Here is a 23706-nt window from a genome sequence, read left to right on the forward strand (position 1 = left end):
TCTCAAACAATTGGAGTGGTAAAATTATTTAAGATAAGTGAATTCTACAGGTTGCCCAACAGGATGGGAAATTCAAAGAAGCACTGCCAGATATTCTACAGTTACCTGATAACCTCATTTTTAAACCCAGGTAATATTTTGGTTGATTAAAATTTCCTTAGAAAATGGGATTAACATTTTAAAAGGTAGAGTCTCCATTCTAAATTTGGTTTTATCCAACACAATTTGTGCCACATAGCGAGATTCGGAAAACCTGCTGCTGTTTGGGGGTTTATAGTCAAGGTATCAGTTGAGAAAGTGAGATTTTTATAAAGCCCATAATTTTTTGTTAAAGCTTGTGTGGTACACAAGTCTCTCTTTTTCACCAGGTTAACCTATAATCATCCTTCAAATTTCAGTCTATTGACATTTTGTCAGATGTTTCTATGACCTCTTGTTCTAAATACAGTCCTTTTTCCTTTTGTAAAAATTTTTTCAAAGTATCTTATATTTTTTCCTTTGCTGCATTTAACACAATTATATAATTTTTGTATGATTAATTATTTTATGTCTGTATCCCTAGTATAGTGTGATTTTCTCAAAGGCAGGAAGCATGTTTCGTTAAGTGCTGTTAAATTAAGAACCTAGCTTATGGCCTGGCATAGAGAGGAATTTAATGCATATTTGTTGAAGAATGAATGAATGAAAGGTAGGAAAATATCTGATTGGAAAGAGTTCCACTGTTTTTTATTGACAACCATCAAAGTGTACTAGAAAACTGTTTCTATTTTATAGAGGCGGGCAGGCAAGCTAGGACTGATTTTAAAAGAGCAAAATATTGCAAAGTCCCACTGAATTCACTATATGAACATAGCTGGAGAGAATTCAAGACTGCAAACTTAGCTAAAAAAAACCTTAAAAATATAAAATAAAATTGCAATTTAAGTGCCTTATGATCTTTAACTGTCTAATAGATAATAATTTGTTCACACTAAAACTTTTAACATTTAACCTGAAATGCTGGAGAGTCAGGTGGGGCTGGTGGGGAGTGTAGTTGGTAGTGGGTGGGAGGAGTCAGTAGGTACATATCAGCAGGGTCCTAATGACAAAAGACTTTAGGTGGAATCAGAAGCAAACGTGACTCCCAAATCTACAGATAAAATTAGGGTTACATTAAGAAGTAATTTATGAATCAATGATAATTGACTCTTCCTCTAAATGATGTCAGCTTTTAATGTATATTTAGGGTCTTAGTGACACTAAGTGTTACAACTAATTGATTAAAAAAGAATTGCCTATTTATCTGTACAAAGGGAAAACTGAATGAAAAAAAGTGCTAATATATCATAATATGTCTGGGCAAGGTAATGGTCAGATCATAGTGCCAAAACCTAGGGCAGTTGGAAGATATGCATGCAAGTAAGTCAAAGCCATGAAAATGACATAGCTTTTTCCCTCTTAGTCTTATTTACTCATTTTCTCCCTAGCTGTTCCCTTTTGGAAAAGTTTCCACCTTAAATTGACATAATTTAAATGTTAGCATGTACTATAAAGACTTTTTTTTCCATACCCCTACCTAATGCTATTCAGAACATTTTATTTACAGATAGAAACTTACAGTTAAATTTGGGTGGCTTCCAGATTTCTATCAGTGTGTCATACACTTTATATTTATCAGTATAAAACTTGATACAATATTTCTAAGCTCATAAACAGTTGCCTAATTTCTTTTTTATTTTTTTATTTTTTGATCTGTTGTCCTCTCATTTTTCTGTTGTAGTAATTTTTATGCTCTCTTAACAGGTTACATTTTCTTACACAAGAGACTCAAGAAATTATACATTAAAGTAAAACCTTCTGTCTTTATAAGCTGAAAACAGAACGTGTTACATGTTTGCTCTAATTAATGTTACAAACACATTTCTTATTTTACTTAGGTAACATCCCAAGCGAAATCTGTAAATACACTGTTATTCTTTTTCATTTACAGGGATTGATGCTCTTAGATTTGATTCAAAGTATATATTATGATTCAGATCACTCTGTTTTTCTTTTTTTTATTTCTTTTTCTTCTACAGTTTATTGCTTTTGCTTCTTTATTCTTCATCCTGGTTTCAATCACAACTTTTTGCCTGGAGACACATGAAGCTTTCAATATCGTTAAAAACAAGACAGAACCAGTCGTCAATGGCACAAGTGTTCTCCAGTATGAAATCGAAACAGATCCTGCCTTGACATATGTAGAAGGAGTGTGTGTGGTGTGGTTTACTTTTGAATTTTTAGTCCGTATTGTTTTTTCACCCAATAAACTTGAATTCATCAAAAATCTTTTGAATATCATTGACTTTGTGGCCATCCTACCCTTCTACTTAGAGGTGGGACTCAGTGGGCTGTCATCCAAAGCTGCTAAAGATGTACTTGGCTTCCTCAGGGTGGTAAGGTTTGTGAGGATCCTGAGAATCTTCAAGCTCACCCGCCACTTTGTAGGTCTGAGGGTGCTTGGACACACTCTTCGAGCTAGTACTAATGAATTTTTGCTGCTGATAATCTTCCTGGCTCTAGGAGTTTTGATATTTGCTACCATGATCTACTATGCCGAGAGAGTAGGAGCTCAACCTAACGACCCATCGGCTAGTGAGCACACACAGTTCAAAAACATTCCCATTGGGTTCTGGTGGGCTGTGGTGACCATGACGACCCTAGGTTATGGGGATATGTACCCCCAAACATGGTCAGGGATGCTGGTGGGAGCCCTGTGTGCTCTGGCTGGAGTGCTGACAATAGCCATGCCAGTGCCTGTCATTGTCAACAATTTTGGAATGTACTACTCCTTGGCAATGGCGAAGCAGAAACTTCCAAGAAAAAGAAAGAAGCACATCCCTCCTGCCCCTCAGGCAAGCTCTCCTACCTTTTGCAAGACAGAATTAAATATGGCCTGCAATAGTACACAGAGTGACACGTGTCTGGGCAAAGACAATCGACTTCTGGAACATAACAGATCAGGTAAGGCACTATTTCAAATGCATGTTATTAAATGCTTTATAGACCAGTATGTTCCTTAGACAGAAGGCAGCCATTCTCATTTGCTGCAAATATTCAAGAGTTTTCAGTCCTACCCCTTCACAAAGTGTGTGTATGTGTCAGACGTATAGATAGCTAGATTGTAGCATTTCTAAATGAACCTCAAATAGAAGTATGCATAGCTGGTCTATAGAGTTTTCCTGCTTTAGTGGGAATGCCCTTTGCTGATGGTGCCAATATTTTCTTTTGCCTGTTTGTTGCTTTTGTGCCAATGTTTCTTTGTTCCCCTGCACGATGTGATGGTATGATATTGGCCATTTTCCATCCTTCATCTCCAAAATGTTGATCTCCATATCGTTTGGCTTGGTGTGTTTGTCTCAGTTTTACCTCTGCATCATGGTGCCATGCATCTCAACCTAATTCACAAGAAGCAGTTATTTAAGAAGAATGGATGCTTACATTTCAAAGGCCTAAACACCAAACAGGTGATATGGACAATAACCCCTTTGATAACAAAGTTCTTCCCTAGTAATATTCTGGAGGATTGATTAAATTTTCATTGTATTTAATTAGGTAGAATAACTCAATATAACCACTTTGGTGAGGCAAGATGCCCTGTAATATAATCAACTCATCATTATTTAGGGGATAGATGATCTGCTTTGGCTACTCAATGGCAAAGTGGAATTTCTTTGTGGATTTTCATTTTAAGCACTATGTTCCCTCCCAGAACCCAATTTTGAATGATTGATTACTTGAAATTAGCTGAACCCCTGCTCCCTTCCATTGACATAGGTAATCTAGAATTGATTGACTATAAGTTTATATTTGATTTGCCATAGTGATAGTCAGTAGTATCATCTCTAGTCTACTACATCTGGTATGAATGATATATTTTGTTGATTAATAATTTAATTAGCTTTTAAATTTGAGGTATATGGATTCCCTGTAATTTAGGTATATTTCATCTTTTTTATAGAAAAATGGCTTATGATTATCCTATGTGAATAATTTTATGTAATTTATAAATAACAAAATAACACCAATTAATAAAACAAACAAACAAAAGAGGCAGGTGCCATTTTCATAGGTCCCTCCTTAGCTTCCAGAAGTTTTTATGAGGTAAATGGAGGGAAAAAAATGTGGCTGGAGTTGAACTACTGTTTATAAGTTTTATTCATCATCCTTATGTTCGTTTTGTAGATTGCTCTGCAAATTCTGTCTATATATATATAAAAACTATTAAGAATGTCTTTATGAAAGTTAGAGTTTGCTTGGTGTTGCTGCTTTCAGACTGTTCTCAACATTATCTATTCAGAGCCCTTAAGAAGGACATAGAAAAAGAGGACACACTCTCATCCAGGGTAAACATTGTAATAACAAGCTAGTATCTAGGCTAATAGGATGTGAAAGTCTTTGGCAGGGATACAAAAGTAAACAGATAGTTATTTCAAGGGCATTTGGAGAAGTTGACCTTGTTCCATTGTATGCTCAAAAATACTTTGCCACTCCAAAATAGAGTAACTGGCCAGAAGTCTATGTTCTTTGGAATTATTTTTATTAAGGTTTTTGGAAAAAAGTGCTTTCGGAAAATAATAAAAGCATATTTCTTAAAGAACTACAAAAACAAATATTTACATAAGAATTTTTTCCTTAACTAGGCTCCACTTTTAAAGATTCCTATTCAGAGTATCTGGATAACATGCCAAAGACTGTAAGATAATAATTTATATCGTACTTCATTATCACACTTATTCTGAATTTGTGTGAAAGCCAATTTCCTACTAGATAAAATCCAAAAAGAAATTAAAATTTCCCAAAGAACATTCCTCTCCTTTTTCAATACATTTTTCATTTTACCCCGTGTAATTTTTTGTGCAGAGTGATGAAAATTCTTTTTCTTATTGTGATGTGATTCTTGTGTTTTGTATATCGAGTGACTGGACTACGGGCATTCCGTGTAAACTCTTTGTACTGTCTCATTTCCTCATCCATCACTGTCTGTCAATGGGCATGGTGCTGTGACCAGTGTTATCAGGTGACGACAGTACAGGAAGTGAGCCGCCATTATCACCCCCAGAAAGGCTCCCCATCAGACGCTCTAGTACCAGAGACAAAAACAGAAGAGGGGAAACATGTTTCCTACTGACGACAGGTGATTACACGTGTGCTTCTGATGGAGGGATCAGGAAAGGTAGGCATGCATTTACTCAGATTGTAACAGGTGACTTAATTCTAAGTTCTGGAACTATATGGAGTAATGTTAAATGTGTATTCATTATTTTCTAGAAAGACTGCATGCAGTGCTCTTTTCGTCTCTCCATCACATCTTCTCTCCTTAGAAACATTTTAAAATACATCACAGCAATTACCATATCTGAAAGGCATTTCATCCTTCTTTCTTTTTTTTTCTGTCTCTCTCCTCCCTCCCTCCCTCCCTCCCTCCCTCCCTCCCTCCCTCCCTCCCTCCCTCCCTCCCTCCCTCCCTCCCTCCCTTCCTTCCTTCCTTCCTTCCTTCCTTCCTTCCTTCCTTCCTTCCTTCCTTCCATGGGCAAAATTGGAATGGAATATGTAAATGTTAAATCACTCATCCAATTATTTTAATATAATTTACTCAGCAGTCTTTAAAAGTTATCTTTTTCACTACAACAAATAAAACTCACTAATTGGCTCTACGCATATATTTGATGAGTAACTGATGGTTATAAAACAATTATAAAGCTTTTTAAAAAAAAATACTTTAACACACTCTAAGCACATTCCAAAGCACACTCCAGTTAAGTTTCTTATCCAGTACATGGGCAGTTTTTGCTAGTTGTTTACCTGAGTGTCTCAAGGTTGCAAAGATACTGGATCCTCAGCACATAAAACAGTGTGTCTAACTGAAAGGTGATTATATTCTTATGAAATGTGCTTATAGAATTTCTCTTCAGGAACAATAATAATACTTTAGAGTTTATTACAATGTTCAATAGACATTGAACTATGCCTGATGCATAGAAGAGAATAAATATTTGTTGAATGGATAACATTTTGGGGACAGGCATCTTTGTTAAAAAGTAAAGTAGAATACTGAAGTCCCACTTCATCACATGGTTCCCCTTTCCTCAATTATACCACTCTCTATGGCTATTCCCTAGATGCTTTTGTTTTTTTGTGGTAAATTTTACAAACCTTAGGACATTTGGAACCTTTTCCCTCTCCTTAAGAAGAGTCTTGTGATAAGTGTAACCCACTTTTGTCAAAATGCTGCTGTGCTCTTTGATTATCTCCTACTTTTACAATTCTAGCTGCTTTATCACCATAGTTATTTTTCTGTTTATTGACAGAAGATGGAAAGAACTATAATGATTTCTTATGGTAGTTGGCTAAATTTGCATGAAAATCCACTCCAAAACTTTCATATTAGCACAACTGCATTTTAAAAATACTGTGTTTATTTGTTATTCATTTCAGTTTCTCCCTATTGAATTCTTCACCATTTTAAGTCTAAAATATTTATTTTGTGATACCCTCTTTCTTTGAAATATCTCATTACCCATGTTGTGCTTCTCTTTCATTTCTTCTGGTCACTTTAGATTGCCCTTCTCTGCCTCTATGCCTTTGAGACTCAAAAGAGAAGACAAAAGACTCTCCTTTTGTTCCTTCAATGAGTAATATTTTAAATACTTCTCCATTCCAATCACTTCCATTGTCTGCATCTATTTCAGGCACCAAAATGTATACCAATCATTGAATAGGATTATTTGATTGTTTACTATTTTACATTTAAATATGTGGTAGAAAAATTTTAAATATTTTATGAAGATAGTTAATACCCTGTCATAGAACTTGAGTAAAATATATGTGCATACATTAAACAATGATAATATTTAATTAATATCTTATATAAAACATGCTGTTCTAAGTGCATTGCATATATTACTATATATGTATATACATGTACACATGTATATATTTATATGTATATGTTGTTAAATTTACATAGATTTTTGTGCATCATCTAATAAAGTATCACATGCAATATTTATACCAAGATTACATGTTTAAGGACCTCACTAGAATTTGTTTTATTCCATGTTAGACAATATTTTGAATTTTAAACTATCAAAGGATATCACAGATAAGAAAAGGCTTTGTCAATTATAAGGCACTATGTAAATATAAAATTTTACTGTAAAATTGAAAAGTTTTATGAGCAAAGCAATTAATAAGATATTTAGTTTGCATGGAAAAATTATACATGCAATCTTATTTCACAAACACAAATTCTCTTTATCAATGAGAATGTCTTTGAAAGTTTATCCATGAGCTTTTTATTCTTTGTCATTTCTTACCATAATCAACTCTTTTTCATTCTTGCTTACTTCGTTTATGGCTGTGTTTTTTCTCCTAGGTCTAGTAAAATTTCTGGCTAACTTCACTTAATCTTTTCAGTGTGTTATTTTGTCATATCTACCACAAATTCATTCATTGCTTCTCTGGTTACCTTTTCTGTAGGTTATAGATTTCTCCTATATCTTCTACTCAAACATTTATTTCATTTTGTAAATGAAAATATAATATTTTCATTTACCTTTCAAGTTGGTTTCTCTACTGATTTGATTTTAATACTCTAAAAATTCTTCCCTATATAAATGAAAAGAAATGATTGGATTTCCAGTGAATCCTTTTTCTACCTAAATATATGAATATATTTGGGCATACATAAAGAAAACTGTAAGAATTCCAGTGAACTCCCAATACTTAGAGCCTATGTTTTTATTTATGCACTAGTTTTGGGGAAAGCATATTATGCAGTCATGAATAAGCACATGGATAGGCAGTTTCAATATTGCTCCAAATAAGCACATGCTCTTGAACTGTATAAATTGAATGATATGCATTTGTTAGTTCATACTCAGTTCATTATTGTTTATTTTCATTAATTATATTTTCAGTCATTCCAGTAAAGCCTAATCAAAATATTTTTCAAATTTTCTAATCAGAAATAAATATATAGAATAAAGAAAAAAATATATGTGGATACCATATATTTTTATTAATTAAATACTTGTTACTAAATTAGACAGGAAGCCTTTTCAAATGGACACTGAAATTATAGTTATTTAAAAAATAGAGGACATATAAGCAGAATAGATAATATTTAGGTTAAAAACTATAATTCAGAAAAATAACATTTAGATGGGAACCAGGAGTCACATATTACTGGTATGAATAATATAAAACTGTCAAACAGATTTTTATCTTTCAGGAGGTGCTGTAGGGAGCCTGGAGATTGTGGGGACAAATATGTATATTTTTACAATGATTTATAGGTATTAACAGCCCTTTTGGTTCATGCATATTCACCAATTTGTCTTTAATAAAAATGAATCAATATTTATAGTCTATTTTACATTTTTAGGTTACCCAGTTGACTTATAATGCATAGGATAAATTATTTTTTCTATAATTCCCAAAGTTATATTTTTAGTTACTTTACAGAAGAGCAGTAAATAACTAACCCTCCAGGCACATGAAGGTTTCTATGTAGGAATAAATTACTTGCAATTTTTAAAATTATTTAAGATATCCTCCCATTAGCTATTCCATCACCCACCAGCATAGAATGAAATATATACCACCTCCCATGTTGTATATGTCAGAATGCTAATAAAAAAATGGCAGATAATTCTTTAATTAGCAAAGATTATTTCCTAGATAAGTTTACCATAGTTAATAGAGGGCATAAATTTTCATCTACGAAATTGCAAAGAAGACATCTAATCTGCTGAAAGTTAACATGTGCACATGTTGGGAAGGGTGGGATTCATTATTTTCCTTTTCTGTTCAGTCCAGCTTTACCCCATAATAGAGCTATTATTGTAATCCATATCCATATCTGTCTTGGCCACTCATAAATCAAATAATCAGATAAATCACTTATCTCCTTCCTGTGAAAGGAGGAGAAGTAGCCATGGCTTCTTCCCTGGAAATTCTGTGAAAAGATAAAATTAAAGAAAGAAGTAGCTGGAAGGAATATGAGGAAAAACAAAGGGCCCATTGTTTTTTTCTTACACAATCATTAAGCATACTGGGAGCTAGTTAGGACCCAAGGGGTGTGCTGCACAGTCTAATGGAGACAAATCCACTAAAATTGTATCTATTTGCTTAAGTTTGGTTTCCCAAAGAGAATTTCATTTTCCTGTTCTATAACAGCTCAACAGAGCTGTCAGAACATTCATTTCCAAAGCTTTGTAGAATGACTACATTTTTAGTCAATATAGTTGCCCTAATTTAAGACTTTTCACTTCCAACTTTACACTGGGTGCTCCCCACCTCATTTAACTGCCTCTAAAATTTTGTAATAAAACATTCTATATTATATGAATTCTTCCAAAGGTGACCTTGATGGGGTATTGTTGAGTAGCTAGGGAAAACCACTGGGCTAAAGTTTGTGAGAGGATCTTTTATTCTATAAATTCATGCCTATTATTAACAAAATATCAGAATGAAGATAATAGGAAGAAAAAATGAATTACGATCAAATTGTTCTTAATTTCTGGGTGAGGGGATGGGGGGAGAAATTCAGGTGAAAATATCATGTAATCAAATTCAAACTTTATTTCACTGAAATTTATGACTCAATTTATATTTCATTCATTTTCTTTTTTTCTTTACTTTTTTATTGAAGGGATTAGAAATGGGCATTCCATCCTACATCACCTGGATAATGGTATCAAATGCCATTATTTAAGAGTCATCCTTTTAACACTAAAAAGCTGGAAGATTAAATATGCTGGAAAAAGAGATGTCCACATAAACTTGAGCATGCCTTATTAGCTTAGTAAATAATAAAAAATGAAAAAAGAAAAATTGCTCACTTATTTTTCTTTTTTTCAGGAACACAATATGAAATTTAAAAATATTAGTCAACCTTATATCTTACTTAAGTTGCTTTGCCTAATTCTTAAAAGAGTTCTAGTGTAATATATGCCAAAATTATATCAATACTATAATCTGGGAAATAATAGATTTTGAAGTATTATAACTGTAATTTGTGATAGCCTGTTTAATCTTTTGAGAATGACAACTACAGTGAGCATTTTTTTAGAGTTATAAATTGTTTCAATATTGAATTCTTTGTAAACAAATTCTTAACTTTGAGTATGAAAATATCACTTTTGATTACCCTGCATGGTATTGTTTGTCTGTGTCTATTTTCTGGTTGAATTCAACTGATGTCTGTGCATTTTTTCATAAAAGGATATGAAAAATCCCGAAGCTTAAACAACATAGCGGGCTTGGCAGGCAATGCTCTGAGGCTCTCTCCAGTAACATCACCCTACAACTCTCCTTGTCCTCTGAGGCGCTCTCGATCTCCCATCCCATCTATCTTGTAAACCAAACTGCACCAGTCGGCTAAATTGTATTAATTCAAGTACTGTTTACCCCATAATGGAAATAATTAAACGTAGAGTTACTTCAGGCTTCATTAATACAGTATAAATCTTGCATGATACTACTATTTGAAGTCAGAAATGCCACTTGGGTAGCTAATGAATCTTATCCAGGCTTTAAAGATTATCTAAAGTAGTGCTACCAATTCTCTATATTAATTTCCCCGATCTCCTTTTGCAATAAAATGACAGATAGTGTCAGATATTGGCCAGTACACTAATACATAAAACATATCTTCAGGGAGATATATTTAAAACAGTGTGCTTCCAAATGCCAACCACTTCATTGGAACTTCATTTTTTGTGACTCTAAACCATTCTGAAGATATTTGGGATCCTATCTTGATTGCACACAACCTGACTTTGGTCAGCTCATTTGCATGGGCCATCTTGTCTCTATCACCTGAAAGCAATGTTGCCAAGTTCGGGGACTGTGGATAGCTCAGGATATGTGTACTTGCATCGAACCATCCTGCTGACATGAAAGCACTGGTCTACTGTTCTGCATGTTGACTTGTGGGGCAGGGAGGGCGAGTTTCTCCTTGATATTTTTTTCTTTATTCTTTGAAAGAAATATTTGCTTTAAATAGTTTAATTTCTTGATTGATTTACTTTTCTTTAAAAATGCTGTATTGGAGTTCTGAATGTCTCTGGTTGTTTGCACACAGATAACTGCAAAGAGGTTGTCATTACTGGTTACACGCAAGCAGAGGCCAGATCTGTTACTTAATGACTTGGGGAAGGCACAAAACATGAGAGAAAGGTAACTGCCAGCCAGGCTTGCATTGTTTAGCCAGGAATTGCTGCTTGGTACTACAGTCATTTTTTTTTTTTTTTTTTTACACCTCAGGATTTGTCATCATTTTCAAAGGCAGAGTGCCAAATATCACTCAAAGCTCTCGTGTCTTTTTTACGCCCTTCCTTTATTTTTATTTATTATTTTTTGTGCAAACATCAAAGGTCATTGGCGTTCACACAGGAGGCTTTTTGACTAGCCTTAAATTTCTGAATCAAAGGATTAATTAGATTTTCAGGCAGTGTTTAATCAGGTGCTTTGTCCTGTATGTTGTTCCTGTCTGTCTGTCTTAGCTCCCTGTCTTAACTGTATATGCCATCTGTCTCCATGAAGCACAGAAATGCCTTGATAAGGTGTTCATGATTTTAGTACTGCCCTCCCCCCCCCCCAGTTCCCGCCTCCTGCCTTCTTTGCTATTTGGAACAGCCTCTCTGCTTTGTGTATAAATTAATGATGCCCTGTAGACTACCTAAGTTAATCGGCACTGTGAATCTTTTTGATAAGCAGGATTTAAGCAGCAATTTTACCATTGCACTTGGTTGCCTGCTGCAGTGTCAGTTTTTACTACCTAGCAACCAGCATTCATTACTACACTCCAACAAAAATCCCTAGGGAGTCTTATTCAGTCTGAGTGGAAGAAAGTCTATTTATGCATCCCTGTGAGTGCAATAGCAACAGTGTGTTTGGTGTATTGGGCATGGGAGGGAAGAAAAATGCCATAATATAAATGGAGGGGTAAACAGTATTTCTAAGACATTCAGGGTTCTTGAGACTGTTGATTAATTCCTAATTCTCATGTTTATTTTTTGTCAGGGAGACAATTGTCACTTTTATTATTGGCCACAAAACATGTGTTAATCTATATCTCCAAGTCCTAGAGCATGACCTGCATGTCAGAGATCTTGTACAGCAATGTATTTACCCAGACATAAATACCAGATATTTAGAGACACAATGATCCTTTTGACAACACCACACATAGAACATTATAATTACACAGGAATTTATGGTAAAGGAATTAATATGCTGTCTGGTGCTGCTGTTATTGACTACAGTGTTGTACAGAATTTATCATGGATTTTTGGCTGCTGAAAAAGGGACAGTGGAATTTAGCCATACCAAGGACTGTACTGGAAACAGACTTCTGCTGCTGAATGTGCCCTGATGTGACCAGGTTGCATTTGGAAGAGATCCCTGCATCCTCACGAGGCATTTAAAGCTTAAAACAGAACTGCAGCTGGAACTCATCTGGTGCTCCCCATATGAGCAGTCTGCTTGTAGACTGGCCAGCGTCCATGAAACAACTGTAAATACCAACGCGTGTGCATGGGTCAACAGCTTTGGCCATCTCACATCAATGAAAGCCAAATTCATGATCAACATCTCTGAAGCTTCAAGTAAGGCCCATAACTTCTTTATATTACTCTTCATGGGCCCACAGTAGGTTGTGCTGTGAATTATATAAGGCAGTAATACTGATGTAGTATAGGCCTGTCTTAATTTTCCTTATTTCTATTTTGTTGGTTGGATCTATGAACACTGTATCATTTTCTTATAAATCACTTATGTTATCAGCTTGTCAATTATGTTGTGAAATTTTTCCTATTTATCAAAACTGACCTATTTTTAGTCACATATTTGTTTAGTTTTGAGAAATTGTTATGGCTTAAATGAAACTCGCCAACACTATTCATAGTTTAAGTCTTTTGTCATTATTACCTCAATTATAAATATTACAAAAAATAAAATTCTGGCAATGAGAGTATTTTTTTATTAAATTATCAAGTAGCAATGTCAGTATATAGTAGAATATTAATGAAATTATATCCTAAAGTGTATATTTTGCATAAAAGAGATATTCTTCAATCAAGTACTTTTTTTGTGAGTTTTGTGTCAAATGAAGCTTGTACTTTGTCTTTAAAACTGTTGTAGTTGAAACTATATAAGAATTTTTCATCCTGCTTAATCAATATTTCCAGAATCTATTAGTTCCCCTGGGATTCTGAATATAACGTATAACCCAATTATGAACCCCTGTATCGTGGACCTTTTGTGAACATTTCAAGGTGCATGCACAACCTTGCTGATACCGATGGAAATGTAACAACTGAAATGCAGAATAAAAGGCAAATGAGCTGGGGATAAATTTGAATCCTATCTGATTAAATTATTTGTAATCTTTTCTTGGCTCTTTTTTTTTTTGTATGTGTTGCAATTTTCCACAGACTTTACCACTTTTATGCTTTATGGTACCACACCAGATACTCATACATAATAAAGAATTTGGGATGAAAGGACCTTAAAACGTACATAGCTTTACTTTCAAGTCCTAGGCATGTAGCCAATGTTTTCCTCTTCCTTTGCTTCCTCTTGCTTTGCCTGCCTATCTTTCTCTCATAGTTGTGATTGTGAAATTATTAATTATCATGGAATCTGATAGTTATAAAGTATTTATGCTTAATACTAAATTTTCACTTATTATTTTCCAATTTAATCATTAGTACAATTCTGGAGGCAAATAATTTTGTTTTCATTTTACTTGTGATAAAGTTAAAATTCAGAGAGGTAGAGCTATTCATTTACATTTTTGTTACAGATAAATCTTCTTTGCCATAGTTTCTTTCTTTGCCATAGTTTCTTTGCCATGGTTTAAATATTTACAAGGCCTCTTGTAATGCCCTATCATAAAGACGGCTTCTGTCTCAGCTTTAGGTAGCAGACCTCCCTTTCAGCAGCATACAATATACAGCTGGCATTCCATTTATATTGTGGGGATACGTGTAAGTTTATCCTGTAAAATTTTATGATATCATCTAAGGGCAGGAGAAGGGTAAAAGGAAAGACAGAAAAAAGGTTGGCTAATTCAATACTTTTCCATAATGCATCAGCAAAATCTTCTCTATGTCTAAAACTGTTCAGTGTTGATTATTAAGAGACTATTAAGGAATTGAGCTCAGAAAAGGGAATCTGTCCAAATATAATTACTGATAAAATATTTTAATGATGCTGTCAGGATGTAGGATTTACTGTAAAAAGGGAAAACATGTAGAAACACAAAAGAATGAATTTAAATAGATACTAATAGCTATCAAATTTTGATTAAAAATTAGGATTAAATAGTCATGAATGAAAAGTGAAGACATACATTTTATCTTTGAAATAAATCACAAGACAGACTAATGGAATACCAACAGGAACTTATCATAGAAAGACAATGAATATGTTAACAGGCTATATTACAAAGCAGGGACTTCGGAGGATTTACGACATGCTTGAAGACATTTAGAACTAAATGAATCTATTAAAATATTGAAATCCCTAGCAGTTTAAAATGATTAAAATATGTGGTTACAAATTTTTCTTTAGTGAAAAGAACTGTCTCCATTCCTTCCAATTTCCACTGCCAAAATTTAATTATTTAAATGCTTAAATATTATTAAACCATAGAGATAAACTAGTTTTTTCTAACATGGGTTCAGGTGTTGTTAATACTGATTTTAAATTCTATAATTTCCTGTTCTTCCTTAAACTAACTTTGTTTAAAGTATATGATACTTCTTATTATGGTCTAAAAGTGAAATATCTTAATTGGATTAGTATTACATTATTTCTTGTGTTATCAAACTGTCATGTGAAAGTGACCAATGACTGAATATGCAATTTGAACACTGATATATCTTCAAAGAATATGGCCACTTCCATTGTGAATGCTAGGTAATATTTTTTTGTTAAATAGACTTTATTTTTTAAATAAGTTTTAACTTCACAGCAAAATTGAGCAGAAAGTACAAAAAGGTCTCATGTACTCCTACCCCTATATATACACAACCCCCCACGACTATGGACACCTCACACTGCAGTGGTACATCTGATACAATTAACAAACCTGTAACTTAACTGACACATCATTATCACTCAAAGCCCAGAGTTTAGATTAGGGTTCACTACAGCTGTTGTACATTCAATGAGTATTGAGAAATGTATAATCACACGTGTCCACCATTCTGGTATCATATAGAATAGTTTTGCCACCCTAAAAATCCTCTGTGTTTATCCAATTCATCTCTCCTCCCCTTAACATTTAGGGGGATCTTTTTACTATCTCCATAGTTTTGTGTTTTCCAGAATGTCATATAGTTGGAATTATAATATATAATTTTTTCATATTGGCTTATCTTACTTAGTAACATTCATTTAATGTTTTTCTGTATCTTTTCATGATTTCATAGCTCATTTCTTTATAGCACTAAATAATATTCCATTCTTTGGATGTACCACAACTTATCCATTCACCTACTGAAGGACATTGTTTTAGGCAGGGTTTTTGAGAGAAACAGAACCAAGAGGATGAAATATATATATTTTTTATATATATGTATATATGTGTGTATATATACATATGTGTGTGTGTGTGTGTATATATATATACACACACACATGTAGTTTTATATAAAGAGATTTATTAAAAGGAATTGGCTCATGCAACTATGGAGGCTGAGAAGTACCACAATCTGGTATCTGCAAGCTGGAGACCTAGGAAAGCCAATAGTATATTTCTGTATACTTCCAGTCGGAATCTGAAGGGCTGACAATCAGGAGAACTGCTGGCGTAAGTTCTAGTCCAAGTCAGAAGGCCTGAGAACTGGAACGCCTGTGGTGTAAATTCCAGTCCAAATCCAAAAGGCTTAGAGAGAACCAGTAGTGCTGATGGTCTAAGTCCCAGTTCAAGGGCAGGAGAAGATTGATATTCCAGCTCAAACATGCAGAGAGAGTGAATTTTCCCTTCCTCCACTTTTTTGTTCTATTCACACGCTCAACAGATTGGATCATGCCCACCCACATTGGGAAAGGCAATCTGCTTTACTCAGTCTACTGATTCAAATGCTAATTTCTTCCAGAAACTCTCAGAGACACACCCAGAAATAATGTTTAACCAGATGTCTGGCCCAGTCAAATTGACACACAAAATTAACCATCACAAGTCCACCTCTTGTCAACTTGGCAGTCATCAGCATCTCCTTAAAAACCATACATAATCTCCAAATAAAGACAATAACAAGGTCGTAATGCTGCCTACCATCATACAACTGTCCTCATTTCATCCAAAAGTGTACTAAACCCTTCTCCAGAGGAGAAGCTACAGTCCTTGAGTGGTGATTACTTTTCTCTTTAATATTCTATAACTTAAATATTGTGATATAAAATTAATAATACTTAAATTCTGGATATAAAATCAATACATGTTAGGTTGCATGATAAGGAAATAAGAGAGGGAAGAAAGCAAAATATTTATAGACAAACACACCAGAAATGCATAACAAAATAATGAGGAAATACCTGTGACAATTATACTTCTGTAACTGGTCACATGGTCATAGTTGGTATTTATAACTTACTTTTTCCACTCCCCATTCTGCATTTCCTTTGTCTTCAGCAAGCGTTCTAGCTGTATATGGTTCTTTATGTAGTGGGGTGACCCAAACTTTCTTGACTGGGTTATCGTAGCTTTCCACTGACCTTAATTACCAGACATGGTAATATTAAGAAACACCTTAAGAAAACTTCTGTGTTCCAGACACATTTTTCCTTGCCTGCATTGTGAAGGAGCAGTCTAATTTCCCCTGAGTAGTCAGGTTCAATCACACCAGCCACCACAACTCTCTTCTTTGCTTTTTGATTCATAGGCATGGGGGTCCAAAATGACTGGGTAGCAGTCTTAACTTTCATTTCAGTAAAATCATTGTTTTGTGTACTGGTGGAAGCATTTCTCCTTTTAGAAATAATAACCTTAGGCCAGAAGAGCATGAGGTTATGGCAAAGGAAGCAAAAATGTTGCTAGTGGGTCACTAGGAGTAAGAGTGAGTGGTGCCACTCCCGTTTTCATGCCTTGATTTCTGGGCCTACAAACCCTGGCTATATGAAACAGTACCATACATTGGACACTGATTCAGAGCATATAGAGCCTTGTGGAGAACCTGTTCCATGCTTGCAAGGTACTGCCACCTAGCTAGTGCTGTAACTGAGTATCCAAAGACCATTCAATGTTTCTTCACAAATAACTGTTTCAGGATGATGGGGAACGTGGGAAAACCAGTGAATTTCATGAGCATGGGACCACTGCCACACATTTTGGTTGTGAACTGAGTTTCTTGATCAGAACCAATGCTGTACAGAAAACCATACAGTGGATGAAGGATTCTGTAATTCCAGGGATGGTAATTTGGGTAGAAACCTTGCAAATGTTGTTGAGCTCAGGCAAAAGCTGCCTCTCTTCCACCACAGCTGCTTTGTTCATGAGCCCATGATTGATATGTAATTGCATGTCTGGCCATGTCTCCTTCTAAGCAAGGAGGACAATTAATTTACTGCTCAAAGTTTTGCCCACTAGGAGGGTTTTGCCCACTACTGCCCATTAGGGATGTCTCAGTAAGGGAATATACTGCTACAGCTATCTACTTTTGGGTGGTGCCAGCATATCACACAGAATCATCTATAAACCAGCTCAGTCTTCTCTGCCTTTGTCAACTGATAGTAGGGAACTTTCCATGAAGACATAGGTGCAGGCTGGGACAGAGAAGGCAGTGTAGCAAGTGTGAGGACCATGGGCATTTGGGCTACTTCTCCACATCTCTTACTTGTGTGTTCAGGCCTGATCACTTATATACACTTCTATTTGATAATGAATATTGCTGCCCATGTCCATCCAGTTCATGATAGGTGGCTCAGGTTGAATGGTAACCTAGTGGCCCATGTTTAAGTGTTCAGTTGTTAAGAAGACCCAGCACCAGACCAAGAGCTATTTCTTAAAAGGAAAGTAGTTATCTGCAGAAGATGGCAAAGCTTTGTTCCAAAATCCTATGGGTCTGTGTTATGATTTACCTATAGTTTCCTGCCAAAGGCTCTAGCAGCCCTATCTGCTACTGACACTTCAAGCACAGTTGAATCTGCTGAATCATTTGGCCCAAGTGGCTGAGCAAATTGCACTGCAGTCTGGACATGTTATAAAGCCTTGTACTTTTTGGTCCTACTTAAAACTAGTCGCTTCTCAGGTCACTCAGTAAATGGGCAGGAGTAACACACAGGAATAAATTTTATGTTGTGACGAAAATCCAAAGAGGCCCATGAAGCACTGTGTCTCCTTTTTGATTGTAGGAGGGGCAAGATGCAACACTTTATCCATAACCTTAGAAGAGCTATTTCAACATGTCCCACACCACCAGATCTCTAGAAATTTCTCTGAGGTAGAAGTCTCTGAATTTTTGTCAGATTTGTTTCCCATTTTCTGACATACTAATGTCTTACCAATAAGTCTAGAATAGTTGTTACTTCTCACTCACTAGGTCCAATCAACATAATGTCATGACATAATGGTCCAATATGATGTCTCATGGAAGGGAAAGGTGATCATGATCCCTGAAAGCTAAATTATGACATAGGGCTGAAGAGCATGGTATACCCCTGAGGTAGGATAGTGAAGGTATATTGCTGGTCTTGCCATCTGAAAGCAAACTGGTGAGCCTTATTGATAGGGATGAAAGAAATTTTCCATATCAATAGCTCCATACCAGATACCAGGGGATATGTTAATTTGCTCAAGCAAAGAAAATACCTCTGATACAGCAACTGCAATTGGAGTTATTACCTAGTTAAACTTACAATAATTTACTGTGACTCTCCAAGATGCATCTTTCTTCTAAATGGACCAAATAGGTGAATTAAATGGGGATGTGGTGGGAATCACCATCCTACATCTTTTAAGTCCTTGATAATAGCATTAGTCTTTACAATTCCTACAGGAATACAGTTTTGCTTTTGGTTTACTAGCAGTTCTAATGGCTTCCACTTAACTTTCTCCACTAAAACAATCTTCACTCTATAGGTCAGGGAACAAGTGTAGGAATTCTGTGGGAAGCAGAGTATATCTGTTCCAATTACGCATTCTATTAATAGGCCTGGGAAAAAAACCAAAGGATGGATACCTGGGCTCACTGTGGAATGGACCTGAGCTAAAAATCCACTAATCACCTGACCTCCATAAGCCCCTATTCTGTTAGACTATAGTGACATTTTATGTCTCCTGGAATTAGTATTGTTTGAAAGCCAGTGCCCAGTATAATCCAAAAGTTCTGATTATTTCCTTTTTACTCAATGTATAGTTACCCTGGTAAATGATCATAAGTCCCTTTGGGTAAATCAGGGAGAAAGTTTAATAATACAAATTGTCAATAGTGCACTGGAGTCCTTCCTCAAGGAGACCTGGCCCCCCCTTTCATTCAAAAGTTTCTGGGTCTGCAATAGATCAAGACTGGGAATTGGGTGAAGAGCTGTGCCTCTATCTTAATTATTTAGGCTGGACTTTTGTTTATTTGACCTAGAACGTTTTGCTTATACAGATCAAATAAGACTATAGTAGGCTTCCTATCTATTTTATCTGTAGGAATACCATAATCAACTAGCCAATGCAATAGTTCTGCAGGAGTCAGACTATTCTGATTGCTGCTTTGACTCTGCTGTCCATTATGGTGACTATACTCACCTTGCCTTTGGCAGTTGAGTACTACCACTTGACCCCTTCTACCCAGGGATCAATTGCATTTAAATTTCCCGATTCATTGGCTGTATTTCTCAAGGCAAGGCCTGGCCTACAGAAAAGGTCTATAATCATAGACCTTTCAGGAGTACTGGGACCCCCCTCACATATTTATTTTTCATGGTAGTGGTGAAAGGTAGTCTTCTGGACCCTCCTATTGTAGGTGAGTAGATCTGCAATGACAAAATCCACTCTAAAATTCAAATATCCCTGAGCCTTTGAATTCCTTTTTCTACTTTAAACGTATGTGGTCCATTAGAAAACCACAGGGATAAATTTTCTACAGCCTCACACCAACCATCGGAATAATCCTATATCTAACTAAACCTGGTTGAATATGAGATTGCTTCATGTTATCTAAAAAACACTGAACTACTAGTTATGACCAAAATGGCTTTAATGTTCTCTTCAGCTTGAGTAAGTTTTAGACAGGTTACTTCCTTACTATAGACCGGTGACTTGCCTTTTCTTCAAGCATTTAGTTTAGAAAACTTGCAATTGTAAATTTTTTCCCTGCCCCTGTGAAATGTAACTCTTCTCCCAACTCTTGTTACTTTTATAACTCAGGAATGTCTTTCTCAATGACTTGGGAACCACACCTTTCAAATGTAATTATCAAGAGAGAGAGCTCCTGTCTCCCAGTTTCTTTGGGAGGATAGGAGTCAACTTTAATAAGTACCTATTATTAAATACAGATGGCCTAATCACATTGACGGACCTTTGGCCTCACTTTTCCTCTAGCTCATCTCAGACCTTAAAAACTCTTCTACTTCTCTTTCAGCAAATGTGAGTTCAATCTCTCTCACCCATTGCAATAGTCTTGGCTCCTACTACAAGAATCTTGAATGAGTTTTCCTTGCCAGTTTAAGTGATTTGATGCAATTTTCCTTGATAGTTCCCTGATACATATTTTAAGTTGTGGCAAATCACAATTGATCAACTTTAAGGGCCTATAGGGATTGGATAGAGGTGGGGAGAAATCCCAACCAATCTACAAGCTATTTAAATTTTGAAATTGATCTCTAAAAGTTTTTAATAATATCATAAATATTATTTGAAAATCATTAAAAATTAGTTGCTTTCTTTTCATTTGGAAACAGGCCAGTCCCTTTCTTTCTCATATAACTAAATTAACAGGAAGTTGGAAGTAATCTATGTTGGTGTCATTCATCTTTTTTTATTTTACTGCCAAGGAACTTCATAAAATGATTTAGTTAAGCCTCTTCTTTTTCAGGTCATTGTCCTATAGAGTCCTTCAGCTGTCATTCATTACCCCATCTCCACTGCCTTGCATACTCCCAGGCTCACAGAAGATCCTAAATATATATATTTGTTGAATTGAACTGTTACCTAGAATTGATTTTTTAAAATTTATATCTTACCACATTTTCCTCAAGATGTTTCTCTCTCAATCTCAGAGTAAAACACCACCTTTTATAAGCCTGCCATATAAAACATTTTTTTTGTGATTTGGCTCCTTCTTTCCTGTCTAGGGTCAACTGTTAACTCTTATTTGATTCCTTTTTTCAGTATCTCCAGAGCCTAATGAAGTATTTGGGATACAGCAGACACAGGTTTTGTAACTATCCGTGGACTTCTTGCTGCCCTGCCGCACCCATGGGACTGAACCTTCTCACCCACGAACCCGTGTGGTTCATCTACTCCAATTTGCCACAGACGCTATGGTTACTGTGTTTTAAACCTCTTATATATTTCTTTAATCTTTTTCAACAACTATGCCAGCGATAGTTCCTAGGGCTAGAAATTCACATAACTCATCTCCTGTGATACCCCCTCTACTGGGGGTATCATAGGCATAAGCAATTGGGTCATATCATGCCTTGCAGGTGAGCCAATTTAACCAATGACAAAGAAAATGGTTTTAGAATCAAACTAAATTTAAGTTGGCTTCTTGTTTTCATCCTTTACTACCTCTAGGACTTCTGGCAAATAATTTAAACTCTGTCAAAACTTGCAAATTGGTAAGAATAACAATACCTACATTACAATTTTGTCATGATTTCTGAAGGTGATAACGTATATAATATATTTAGCACAGTATTGGGTAGAGCGATTCTACCAGTAAATATAAACTGCTATTATGATTATAATTATTATGTTATTGACTTTTTTACAAATAATTTTTATAGTTTAAAAACTTATAATTCTTTTTCTTGTATTGATTTTCTTTGTGGTAAATATTATTGAACACAATTTTGGCAAGAGTTTTTAAACCCATTTCCAGTTGCCTTTAAGGAGAATTGAATCTTTGTTTAAAATTCATCCCAGCATCAACATAAACATACTTAACATACTTTCAAATGATTTTCTTATTGTCTGTAGACTAAGTCTCCAAAGATTGGGATATTTACATCTTACAACAATGAATAGAAGTTTTCAGAATCTGTTTGGCAATTTAAAGATTTAATAAGATTAGAAATTTTTAGAATAGTTCCTGAATATTTTTTATATATATATTTTTATATATATATATATGTGCGTGTATATATATATACTTATATATGTGTATATATATATATATATATATATATATATATATAAAATTTATATTCTATTCTGTAGAGTAGGTTGAAGATTACCCCAGGATCACACTAAGATTACCCTGAATTAAACATCTTTCATGTGATATTGGTACATTTGGTACATGGGTACAATTTAGAAAATTAACAAATCCCCACAATTACCTTACTTATATAGTTCTTCCACACCAGAAGATTCTATTCTGAACTGGTTAAAGCAATTGGTATGGTTACAGGGTTATTTGGTCACAATCCTGAGCAAAATGGACAACATGACCTCATTTAGCTTGAGAAGAAGGGAAGCAGTGGCCAATGTTAACAATAGCAGTGACACAGATGTTGGATTGCTGTTTTCTAAGACAAAAAATGTGCAAAGATAGGCTAACTCTTCTTTGGGGAATGTAACTTGTCATATTTTTCTTTGAATTAAGAAGAATAGAGCAGACTTTGGAGAAGAGCAAGCTTTATTTAATGTTTCTAAAGCATGTTATTAGAAATTATATTTTAGAAAATTTATAGCATCATTTCTAAATCTGTGTATTAGTGTGTAAAAGATTCAATTATTGAAGAAACTGGCCAGATGCAAAAAGTATATTATTATCTTTATGTGTTTATATGTGCCTTTCTTAGAAAATAAATTAACTTTTTATTTTTTAGGAAAATTAATTTTTAATTCTAGTTCTTTATATATTAAATATGAGATTTCTATTAAACATCCAAGTGGAAGTTTTGAGCAGGAGGTAGATATATGAGCTTGGAAATTAGGTAAAAGAGGTCTGGGCTGGATGTATACATTTGGGAGACATTGGCATAAAAGTAGCATTTAAAGCCATTTTATGGATGAGATCATCAAGGGTGTGTGTGTAGATGGAATAAAAAAAAGAGATCTAAAGACTGATTCGAGCACTTCCACACTGATAGGTAAGGAGAGCTTGTCAGAAGCAGCAAATGAGATTGAAAATGAACAAATAGTGAGGTAGGAGGAAAACTAAGAGTGCAGGAATCTGAAAACTTAGAACTAATAAAATGAAAGAAGGAGAAGGGAGTAATCAATTACAAGAACTAGCAGGTGAACTTAGCAATGAGGAGGTCATTGACAACTTTGACAAGATCAGTTTTGGTGGTGCTGTGGAGGAGAAAGCCCAATCAAAATAGGCTTAAGGGACTGGAGGAAAACTGGGAACAGCACATAGACACTTAGAGGAGATTTTCTACAAAGAGGAACAGAGAAATAGAGCAATTGCAGATGGGCGAAGTGGAGTTAAGTGATTTTTTTCCCCCTTATGATGAAAGAAATGACAGCATATTTCTTCAGCCAGAAAAAATAAGGTTATATTT

The 23706-nt window shown here is 35.0% G+C and overlaps 1 protein-coding gene across 10 annotated transcripts in view; it reads left to right on the top strand.

Annotated features, from left to right (window-relative positions):
* KCNC2 (potassium voltage-gated channel subfamily C member 2) overlaps positions 1-13420 on the top strand; it is a 168915-nt gene extending 155495 nt beyond the window's left edge. The window contains exons 3-6 of one of the 10 annotated variants that reach the window (XM_012751005.2): positions 2058-2982; positions 3382-3485; positions 5030-5194; positions 9677-13420. In XM_012751005.2, coding sequence (XP_012606459.2) covers positions 2058-2982; positions 3382-3485; positions 5030-5149 — 1149 coding nt within the window. In that variant the 3' untranslated portion in view covers positions 5150-5194; positions 9677-13420. The other 9 variants (XM_012751003.2, XM_012751007.2, XM_012750995.2 and 6 more) reach the window with 9 other exon arrangements.
* The last annotated feature ends 10286 nt before the right edge of the window (positions 13421-23706 follow it).

The sequence above is a fragment of the Microcebus murinus genome, chromosome 10 (genome assembly GCF_040939455.1).
Source record: "Microcebus murinus isolate Inina chromosome 10, M.murinus_Inina_mat1.0, whole genome shotgun sequence".
NCBI lineage: Eukaryota > Metazoa > Chordata > Mammalia > Primates > Cheirogaleidae > Microcebus > Microcebus murinus.